Raw genomic sequence first — 12,079 nt, 5'->3', positions numbered from 1 at the left:
TTAGTGAAGTTCGCTGGCAGGAGGAACAAGACTTTTGGTTAGGTGAATACGGGGTTATAAATACAAAATCAAATAGAGGTAATGCAGGAGTAGGTTTAATAATGAATAAAAAAATAGGAGTGCGGGTAAGCTACTACAAACGGCATGGTGAACGCATTATTGTGGCCAAGACAAACACGAAGCCCATGCCTACTATGGTAGTACAAGTTTATATGTCAACTAGCTCTGTAGATGATGAAGAAATTGATGAAATTAATGATGAGATAAAAAAAAATTATTCAGGTAGTGAAGGGAGATGAAAATTTAATAGTCATGGGTGACCGGAATTCGAGAGTAGGAAAAGGGAGAGAAGGAAACATAGTAGGTGAATAGGGGTTGGGTGTAAGAAATCAAAGAGGAAGCCGTCTGGTAGAATTTTGCACAGAGCATAACTTAACCGCAGCTAACACTTGGTTCAAGAATCATAAAAGAAGGTTGTATACATGGAAGAATCCTGGAGATACTAGAAGGTATCAGATAGATTATATAATGGTAAGACAGAGATTTAAGAATCAGGTTTTAAATTATAAGACATTTTCAGCGGCAGATGTGGACTCTGACCTCGATCTATTGGTTATGAACTGTAGATTAAAACTGGAGAAACTGAAAGAAGGTGGGAATTGAAGGAGATGGGACCTGGATAAACTGAAAGAACTAGAGCTTGAACAGAGTTTCAGGGAGAGCATAAGGGAACAATTGTCACGATTGGGGGAAAGAAATACAGTAGATGAAGAATGGGTAGCTTTGAGGGATGAAGTAGTAAAGGCAGCAGAGGACCAAGTAGGTAAAAAGATGAGGGCTAGCAGAAATCCTTGGGTAACAGAAGAAATATTGAATTTAATTGATGAAAGGAGAAACTGTAAAAATGCAGTAAATGAAGCAGGCAAAAAGAAATACAAACATCTCAAAAATGAGATGGACAGGAAGTGCAAAATGGCTAAGCAGGCATGGCTAGAGCAGAAATGGACAGATGTAGAGGGTTATCTCATGAGGGGTAAGATAGATACCACCTACAGGAAAATTAAAGAGACCTTTGAAGAAAAAGGAACCACTTGTATGAATTTCAAGAGCTCAGATGGAAACCCAGTTCTAAGGAAAGAAGGGAAAGCAGAAAGGTGGAAGGAGAGTATAGAGGGTCTATACAAGGGTGATGTACTTGAGGACAATGTTAGGGGAATGGAAGAGGATGTAGATGAAGATGAAACAGTAGATATGATACTGCATGAAGAGTTTGACAGAGCACTGAAAGACCTGAGTCAAAACAAGGCCCTGGGAGTAGACAACATTCCATTAGAACTACTGGTGGCCTTGGGAGAGCCAGTCCTGACAAAACTCTATCATCTGATGAGCAAGATGTATAAGACAGGTGATATACCCTCAGACTTCAAGAAGAATACAATAATTCCAATCCCAAAGAAAACAGGTGTTGGTTAACAGATGTGAGAATTACCGAACTATCAGTTTAATAAGTCACAGCTGCAAAATACCAACACAAATTCTTTACAGATGAATGAAGAAACTGGTAGAAGCCGATGTGAGGGAAGATCAGTTTGGATTCCATAGAAATATTGGAACATGTGAGACAATACTGATCGTACGACTTATCTTAAAAGAAAGATTAAGGAATGGCAAACCTACATTTCTAGCATTTGTAGATTTAGAGAAAGCTTTTGACAATGTTGACTGGAATACTTCTCTTCAAGTTCTCAAGATGGCAGAGGTAAAATACAGGGACCGAAAGGCTATTTACAATTCGTACAGAAACCAGATGGCATTTATAAGAGTCAAGAGGCATGAAAGGGAAGCAGTGGTTGGGAAGGGAGTGAGACAGGGTTGTAGCCATTCCCCGATGTTATTCAAGCTGTATATTGAGCAAGCTGTAAATAAAACAAAATAAAAATTTGTGGTAGGTATTAAAATCCATGGAGAAGAAATAAAATTTTGAGGTTCACTGATGACATTGTAAGTCTCTCAGAGACAGCAAAGGACTTGGAAGAGCAGTTGAATGTAATGGACAGTGTCTTGAAAGGAGGATATGAGATTAACATCAGCAAAAGCAAAATGAGGATAATGGAATCTAGTCAAATTAAAGTGGGTGATGCTGAGGGAATTAGATTAGGAAATGAGACACTTAAAGTAGTAAAGGAGTTTTGCTATTTGAGGAGCAAAATAACTGATGATGGTCGAAGTAGAGAGGATATAAAATGTAGACTGACAATCGCAAGGAAAGCGTTTCTGAAGAAGAGAAATTTGTTAACATCGAGCATAGATTTAAGTGTCAGGAATTCATTTTTGAAAGTATTTGTATGGAGTGTAGCCATCTCCACATCTCACAAACCCCCAGCTTTGTTCCTTCTATCTTGATGAATGTCAATATATCAGCACCATACAGGAGGACACCCTCAAATCTTTGTCTGTTTTGTTGTAGAAAATATTTCTTTGCTTAGGAAATACAACTTTTGCCAATGCTATTCTGGACATAAATTCTGTGCTACTCTTCCAGTCCGTTTCTGTCCAGCTTCCTAGGTACGTAAAGCTGTGAACATGTTCTAATATTTCTCCATTGAACATAATTTTTACTCATTTTTTCTTCCTAGTGCCATTACTTTTGTTTTCTTTGTATCGATTTTCATTCCATAAACCTTTCCTTTAGCTTCAATAGTATCCACTACACCCTGTAATTCTTTTTCATTTGTTGCAAGAAGAACTATTTTGTCTGCAGACCTCAAACACCAGATTCTTCTTCCTCCAATTTTTATCCCCTTATCACCTAGTAGCCAGTGGCCAATAATATTTTCTAATTACAGATTGAAATTGATAGGACAGAGACAGCAGCCTTGTTTTACTCCTTTACCTAGTTCTATCCAGCTGGTACTTTCTCTTCTCTCTTTCACTGAAGCTTTTTGATTTAAATACAATGCAATAAATCTTATGGTTTTCCAGTCCATTTTCCCTCAGAACAATTGCCAGCTGATCACAGGCCACATTATGAAATGCCTTTTCCATGTCTGTAAGTCATATCTGTAGGTTATTTTGAGGCGGTGATCATTTACAGCTTCTAACAACACAGGCTATATTTCCTCCAAAAACTGCAAAAACCTATTCAGGCTCTTGTGATGTATTCCACCTAAACCAAATTGCTCCTCAGTCGGATACTCCTTTGTTATCTTCTCCAGTCTTTTATTTATGATTCTTAACATAAATTTGGTCATATATGAAAAGAAGCTAATTATCCTACAGCTCTGAAGTATTATGTCTGTCTGTTTCAGGGCAGGTGGGATAAAAGTTCAGTTTGTAAAGTTTTTTTGCCAGAGGTGGCAGAGGGGAGAGGACAAGTGGCCTCCTATGATCCTAATTGAAAACGTCCTTGGTGAGTGGTGCAACAGCAATTAGAATCATATGCTGCTCTGTATCCAAGATATCTATGACCCTGGTGATTTTGGACCCTAAGTAGAAGCTCTTGGGTGACTTGTGACTAGTGGCCAGTGATCACAGTTGCTTAAGTTGCAATCCTTGAGCAGAGTCCAATGAGAGTGTGGATGAAGAAGACAGCACACATGTGACATCTGGTTATGGTGTGGATGAGTGATGTTTAGAGGCTGACAAAGGTATTGGCAAAATTACAGAAATGATTTGAATGTCTGTACGTTCTAATGGAATTGAAGACTGTCAGTGTAACTATGTCTGTGGTTGACGATCCTGTACACCCCCCCCCCCCCCCCCCCCCCAATGTCAGGTATGGATTCGTCATCTGCCAATGGGTATTTAGAGATATTGTTAGGTGATGGAATTGTGGTGGGAGAAACGAAATCTTTTTTTTTTATGCCAAAACTCAACCATGTGCCATACAGCCATTTTTTTCTGATATATTATTCATTTCCTGATACTCATGAAGGATCCTTGCAATCTAAGACTTGACTTTCACAACTTGTTTGTAACTTCTGCATTTCTTTTGTTGATAGTGCAGTAATTCCCAATGTGAAATAATTTTTAGTCCTATCAGTATTACTGTCAATACACATAATTTACAACAGTGCACAAAATGTCCTTTTTGTACAGTTCAGCATTTGTAACAATAGACATTAAACAGCATTCACAATAACTATGAAATAAAATACTGACCCACAATGAGACATGCAAATACATGTGCCCTGTTCCATCTGGGCCTGATACAGCCTTAGATGGTCTGGGAGATTTTTTCTTCACACATAGTGAGCACTAACAGAGCTCAAGATGTTCCAGTGGATGCTTTCTACATTGGCTGACGAACAGAATATGGCCCAGCACTTTGGACGGTCTGTGTGTTCATACATTTTTGTTGGCTAGCTTCAAAGCAGCAGGTGGCTGATACACTTACAAGATAGTATTTCCAAACGCAACTTTGTCTCCTAGTACATTCAGGTATCAAATGAGATGGATGCCAGTGGTAACTTCTTATCATTAGTAGTAGAGGTTCTCAGTTTATATCATCAAGGCAACAGATGCATAAGATAAAGTAGCTAGTTTATTACTATTCTAATTAATTCCATCAATGGTGACATCTCATGCCTTCTTCAGGGGACACAAAGTTAGTATTGAGGGCCAAGTAGTAGATCCCAGACAAAATTTCATCCCATTTTCTATTCTGTCAGCTCCTTGAGAGTAATTATGTGTACATTTCACTGGCCTATTTCTACAACAAAAATGTTTGATAATGGAAGGCTTTTTTTGAAGTTTATTTTATAAGGTATCCATGCTCTCTAGATTAACCAGTGTTGCCTAGTGAACTTTAATGAAGCTTCTTGTCATTGAAAGACTGCTGAAGTGATACTGGCAGACAATTGCTTACAATTTACAGTGCCAATATTTAAGACACCCTGAGTTTGGAATGAATTACAAATATCATTATCTTCACATCTGACTAACAATCAAAGAATGAGGCAGTATGCATGATCTATGAACTCAAAAATCATGTGCTCAAAACACAAAAGATCAAAGAATGCATCAACACTTTGCCTCAGTTTTAAGGGACCATTTTGATTAATGACTGCTGTAGAGAGAGTAAAGGGCTTTTCTGGCACCAAAATCCCATAAGGCACCTTAGCAAGGAGTCCTGTACTATCTGCTATACTCCATGTCTTGCAGGCCAAGATATTGGCATCTGGAAAAGCTTCGAAGCCAGTCATCAGCAGTCGTCAGCACTGATACAATTAATCCATAGACACTTGCACAGATAGTGACCTTCTACAAGTTGTGTCTACAAACAGTAGATGTAATCATGGAGGAAGTTAAATAATCACAATTTACTTAGAATTACAAGAGGAACTGGAAAAACAAAGTATTATGCCTAAAAAATTGAAAAAAAGAAACAATTTAAATGGACTTGCAGTTCACAAACAAAAGAAGGAGTCAAATCAATATAACAAAGTATTAGTACAAAAAAATACAACTGGATTAGAATTATCACAGCCATAAAAAGGACAGTAGATAAATGCAATAAGAGAACAGCTAGTGAAAATTCACATATCATTGAAAGTTATTAGATTAACATCATTCATCAATGTAAAATGAGACAGTGAGTCAAGCAAATACATTTTCCATACCAAACAAACTAGAAAAGTATAAATGTAGCTATTAACCAGATGGGATGATACATTAAGGATATTGCAAATGTTAAATAAACTGCGTCTTAAAAAAAAAAAAATTACATCAGAATCCTCAACTGACAGGTGATTCTGATATGACTACAGCATACATAAACAAAAGATAACACTAGGTGCTTCTCCATTAGCCACACTTAATAATTCTTCTGTTCTAAGTGCTATTAGCAAGACATTTCTCAATTTAAATGTGAAGAATATTGCAGCGTTATTGTAGCATCAGACTGACATATTATAGAGCTTAAGAAAATGGGTAGGACACAGCTACTACCAAGCAAATGTGTGCAGTGTATCTGCAACATTTATAGTGTAGTGCTCTTAGGCTATTAAATGTGAAATTATGTTATAAAGAAGACCTCTGTGTGGCTAAAGAGGTGGCTTTAGCTAATCAAACTCCAAATAGCTCCAAATTCATTATTGAACTGGATGTTATTAGCAAATTGTTGTGATAAAATTGATGACATACGCTTTGAGCAGTAATGAAGAAAGTTCTATAAATGGTAACCTTCCATGCTGATTATTTGTTTCTTAATAGACACTTCCTACAATGGATTAATATTGGAATCATAAGTTTGATGTATATCTTTTATTTTCATATTCCAGTTTCATGTATTATTATATAACATAAACCTGATGTCAACAATAAATTCCAGCATTATGTGTTCAAAAAATTTCATTTATATAAAGCATTGATTTCATAAGAGGTGGAATTTTCATGGCCAATCATTAAAAAGTGTCTGAGAACATTAACTGAAAATGAAACTAACGAGTATCAGTTACCATGTTAATTAAAATACTTAAAACGTCTTCATTACTGCATGAATATAGTCTTCTACTCCAGAATTTCAGATATGAAACATTCTACTTTAGTTATTGACACAACTTAAACGGAAAAAAATACCATCTTTTCCATAGTATAAATTTAATTAAAATTAGGTACATGTTGTAAGATGAAATGGTCATGTAATTGTGCAATATTGAAATAGAAGTGTGCTGTATGGGTATGTTTTTCTGATTGTTATGGAAAGTACAAAACAAGGTGTCAGATAAAAGTTGCACTAAGTGGCAATGATAAGATAATCCTAATGGGTCATTTGATGTTTGAGTTCAAGTGCTAAGTTTGTGGTGATAAGCTTCCAGTATAAGTATATCAAACTTTTCAAAAGGATTTCATTGGAACAAGACCAGCTGTTGAGCAACCATCAGTGTAAATTTTATAAACATGTATTTAATATTAATATTATTAGTATTACCAATTTTCACAACATCTCTTCCTGTCAAAAATGCCAAAGAAGAGTCTACATGTGGTTACAGTGTAAGCAAGATATTCATTTATAATCTAGCTGTAGCAATATTTTGAAGTAGAAATTGTGAATACATGGAGATTTGCAAGTTGTACTTTTACAGCGTACATTACAACATAGTGTATATTAAACAGCAGTTTCCTAATGATGTTGATTTTCTTAGGCTATAAATAAAATAAATCTTGATATTGCCCCAGATTCTTTCCTTTTGGTACATTTAATAGCACTTGTATTGTGGTCCCATACAGTAAAAATAGTGCAAAAGAACTTTGTAGAAGCAACTTTTCACTGTACCATATTGTTCTTCAAGATCTGATCAAGGTTTCTGCACAAGGCAGATCTCAATCAGTATATGGCAGTAGTATAGTAGCTTATTTCTAGTGCTCTTTTAAATAATTGTGAGTCATGTTGCCCACTTGTTATGGTTACCAGTTTCATGGTGAAGGTATGTGTAACAAATCATTGGGACTTGACAGTCAGTTCAGTTTGATATTCTGTTTAGAAACTAGATATGTTTTTGTTGTTAACTTCAGTGTTCACTGCTGCTTCACAGGATCACTGGCAACAATAGCTTACACGTTCATCTTTACAACAATACAACATTTAAAAGTTGGCAATACACCATATGTTTCTTTTCTGAATGTTTTCCTAAAATGAAGTTTTGGTATTCATTTTTCTGCTGAATTAAGTTTCAGTCTCAGAATTACCAAACTTTGTCTGTACTCTAGTCATTATGCTCATAGCAGTGTTAAAATGGATCCATATCTTCTTAGATAACCATGGGAAAATTTGTTACAGAAAACACATTAATTCATTCATTCATAGATAGTTGGGCACACTACCTTATTCACATCCTTCACTCACATGTTGCATGCTGTTTATCCTCCCACAACATATGAGAATCTTAAGGGATGTGGAATAAGTTAGCAAATATAACACAATAGAAATGAGTTTAGTCCCAGGAAACAGCATGGGTTCTGAAAGATAATTATCCTGCAAGTGCAACTCACACTCTTTACATAATATTCTAAAAGTCATGGGAGGAAGCAATATACAGTGGATTTAGTATTTCTTGGTTTTCAAAGAAGCATTTTACGTATTACTAAACTGATGCATACTCAAGAAAATATGTCTATATGAGATATCTAACCAGACTGTGACTGAGCTCAGGAATTCTTGGCGGATGGTATGCAGAATGTTATCCTGAACAGAGATCTGTTCATGGGCCCAGAACTAATTGCAGTTGTCACCCAGAAGACTGTGGTACAACCAATACTAATCATGTTATATATTAATGAAATACTTATAATTTCAGCTCTAATAGCAGACTGCTGATATGTTTATATACAAGGAAATGTTACAACATTTTCTACAAATATGCAGAATCAGATCTTGACAAGATATCAGTTTTGTGTAAAGATTGCTAATGAACTCTATATGAAGAGCACTATAAAGTTATGCTCTCACCAGATATGAAAGAGGAACAAATTATGACTACACATATAGTTTCACTCAGTTATACATATTGTACAGATAGCAACACTGCATTTATCTGCAATGTACTGATCACTTAGTCCTATTCAAGGGTACTAAACTAAATGACAAGCTTCAGTATTAAGATACTGGGAAACTTCAGGCTATCTGAAGAAAAATTACTTCCAAATCGCCAATATGACCCATACTGGATGTTGCCCAGATGTGTGGGATCTATATATGATCAATGTAACAGGAGACATCAAACGTTTGTACAGGACTGTTTTGCTCCTATAGTTGACATGAAAATAATATTTGACTAGTAACAGCTCACACTAAGACAAATATGCAGTCATTTCTTCCCTGCTCCATCCCTGAACTGAATGGCACAAACATTAAACAGTACAATAAACAGTATAATTTGCCATATTCTTTATAAGAACTTGCAGATAACTGATGTAGATACAAATGAACTAGAGATAATTACTTATATACAGTACCAGAAGGTTGCACTGCCATAACTAATAGCCTGTTATGCTTATTTCATTTCTAAAAAGTTTAAAATTACTGTAAATAAGTACAATAACTAATAAAAATGTGGCCACCAGCATGCAAAACAATGCTTTTTTTGGTTACATCATTCAGTCACTCAAAAGACTGATAACCACACATTAAGAATATCTATCACGGCCCTCATGGACTTCTGAACAATGATCATGGTATTAATTCAATGCTGGAGTACAGCCTCAAGTAATGAAATCTATGTAAGTAATGTATGACAGTGACCTTTGCAAAAGATTTCTCATGCAATGATCAGCCAAAACATTCTGACCACATACATAATAGCTGATATGTCCACCTTTGGCACAGATAATGGTTTCAATGCATCATGGCATGGTAGGCGTTGGTAGGTCATTGGAGGGAGTTGGCACTACATTTGCACACACAAGTCATCTAATTCCTGTAAATTCCATGGAGGAGACAATGACGTCTGATGCCACATACGAGGGGGGGGGGGGGGGGGGGGGGGGAGAGAGAAGAGGGTCAGCACATCAATTTGAACTTCCCATTGTTTTCCGGGAACCACTCCATCTCTCTCTCCTGGTCTTGTGACATGGTGCATTACCTTGCTGAAAAATGCCACAGCCATTCGGATTGATCAGACCATGCAATGCTGTGCCACTGAACCCACATCCAGTGCCAGTGGTCACATGCCCATTTCAGTCATAACTGCTGATGTCATGGAGTTGACATTGGCACATGCATGGGTCGTCAGCTGCAGACACTCATCAGTAGGAGTATTTGGTGCACTGTATGTTCAGACACATTGTACTCTGTCCAGCATCCAGTGCCAGTGGTCACATGCCCATTTCAGTCATAACTGCTGCTGTCATGGAGTTGACATTGGCACATGCATGGGTCGTCAGCTGCAGACACTCATCAGTAGGAGTATTTGGTGCACTGTATGTTCAGACACATTGTACTCTGTCCAGCATTGAAGTCTGATGTTAGTTCAATCAGAGTTCGCCACCTGTCCTGTTTTATCAGCCTGCTCAGCCTCCTACAAATTATCTAGCTTAGTTCCAAAGACTGATGAGTTTAGTTTGCTTCATGGCAAGTAGCAGTGTTCAGTATAAAGCTGCATTACAAACAGATACTACTGTACACACACTTCTGTATTGACAGATTTGGGTAAGTATCTTCTTTGAAAAATAATAATGTAATCAAGTCTATATTAAACTACCAATAGAAGATAAATATCAAGTAACAAATCTAAATAGGGAACAGTAACCTTTTTTTTATTAAGTACTGGATTTTTCCCTTCAATTAACAGGTTAAATTTAGCTTGTGTAAGTGCAAATAGTACTAAGCAGTAAAGTGACATGTTATTCTTAAAACAGTGTACATAGGCTAATTTGCTGTGCATCATGGTTAATGAATACCTTGCAATGTTCCATATCACTGAAGGTTCCCCTTCATGATGACATCAATTCAACATGATGATTGAATGAACAACTGAATGAATAAACTGTAATTAATGCATATGAGAGCTTCAAACCTTACCAATTTCTCCAGTACATCTTTCACCTTAATGGTTAATGAATACCTTGCAATGTTCCATATAACTGAAGGTCCCTTTTGATGAAATCTATTGAACATGATTATTGAATGAACAACTGAATGAATAAACTGTAATTACTGCATATGAGAGCTTCAAACCTTACCAATTTCTCCAGAGCATCATTAAATTTAATGGTTAATGAATACCTTGCAATGTTCCATATCACTGAAGGTTCCCACTTGATGACATCTATTAAACATGATGATTGAAAGAACAACTGAATGAATAAACTGTAATTGCTACATACAAGAGCTTCAAATCTTACCAATTTCTCCATGACAAAGTCCTTTCTAGTCTTCAGAATGAGACAAAATGACATTCTTTAGTAAGTAATGTGTTTGACAAGTTTTATCCATTTGATTAGAAATTTTCACACACAGCAATGTGTTTAGAAATTATTTATTTTGTTATATTCTGAACATTTCTTGTTTCAGGCATGCCATGCAACTAAACCAGGCTACATTAATGTTCATATCATACCTCATTCTCATGATGATGTGGGATGGCTAAAGACAGTTGATCAATACTACTATGGAAGTAAGTTTTTTGTTATGCCTCTGATTTTCTGGTGGATGAATACTCACAAACGATACTTGATAACATCCTTCACATAATAACACTGCAAAAAGAAAATAACATGTCCGTCATTGTATCTTAGTGTTTGCAGTATAGATGATGTCATCAACACAGATACTTTAAAAGAATATGTTTTTAAAAATGTGGCACTTTTTGATTAAATAAACCTTTTCAATTTTACAGGCAAGCAGGCAACACAAAGAGCAGGAGTACAGTACATAATAGATACCATGTTGAATGAACTTAGGAATGATCCTGACAGAAGGTAAAGTAGAAATGCAGAAACAGGAAAAATAACTTTTCAAATACGTGTAATACAGAGAGTTGACATGAAATGGTTCAATAAATTCTCCATACCTAGCTTAATTTTGAGTAATTTGCAGCTAGCTACTATAGAGTAATTTTCACTTAGATAAATTACAAAAGCATAAGAGAGTTCATCATGTGTAACTGAGTTTTCCATAAAACTTTTTAATAAGGTCTACATGTCTTTTGTGATGCTTTACTACATATATTATTGTTGTATTATACAGACAGCATATTCACCAAAACATAATGGCAACCAAAATTTTATTTCTGTGTATGAATTGACCAAATTTAAAAATTTAAAATTCTGTCATAATTAACTCACTAACATGTACAATTTTATGGTAATGGTTTAGCACACTGTCAAGTTCCTCAAAGTGGAGCACATATTATCCAGACCATGCTCATACAGTGCGTGAAATGCAGAGCACTTTGTGACTTCTAACACTTCAAACATTTTTGGTTTTGGCTTTGACTTTTCCATTATTGGTGAATAATCCAGGCTGATAAAATCAGCATAATTAGGTTTGTGTGTCTTCAGCCATAATGTTTCTCATGTTTCTGTCAAATGTTTAACACATTAACTCTTTTGTAATCATATGTCTGTAGCTTTTTTATAC

The 12,079-nt window shown here is 35.9% G+C and overlaps 1 protein-coding gene across 1 annotated transcript in view; it reads left to right on the top strand.

Annotated features, from left to right (window-relative positions):
- The first annotated feature begins 6,766 nt into the window (after window positions 1-6,766).
- The window catches only part of LOC126336948 (lysosomal alpha-mannosidase-like), a 78,588-nt gene continuing 73,275 nt past the window's right edge, over window positions 6,767-12,079 (top strand). Inside the window, exons 1-3 of the mRNA XM_050001152.1 lie at window positions 6,767-6,993; window positions 11,012-11,114; window positions 11,337-11,418. Coding sequence (XP_049857109.1) covers window positions 6,901-6,993; window positions 11,012-11,114; window positions 11,337-11,418 — 278 coding nt within the window. The 5' untranslated portion in view covers window positions 6,767-6,900. The remainder of the gene's footprint in view (window positions 6,994-11,011; window positions 11,115-11,336; window positions 11,419-12,079) is intronic.

This window comes from Schistocerca gregaria, chromosome 1, assembly GCF_023897955.1.
Source record: "Schistocerca gregaria isolate iqSchGreg1 chromosome 1, iqSchGreg1.2, whole genome shotgun sequence".
Lineage (NCBI taxonomy): Eukaryota > Metazoa > Arthropoda > Insecta > Orthoptera > Acrididae > Schistocerca > Schistocerca gregaria.
This window is presented reverse-complemented; position numbering and strand designations above follow the sequence as displayed.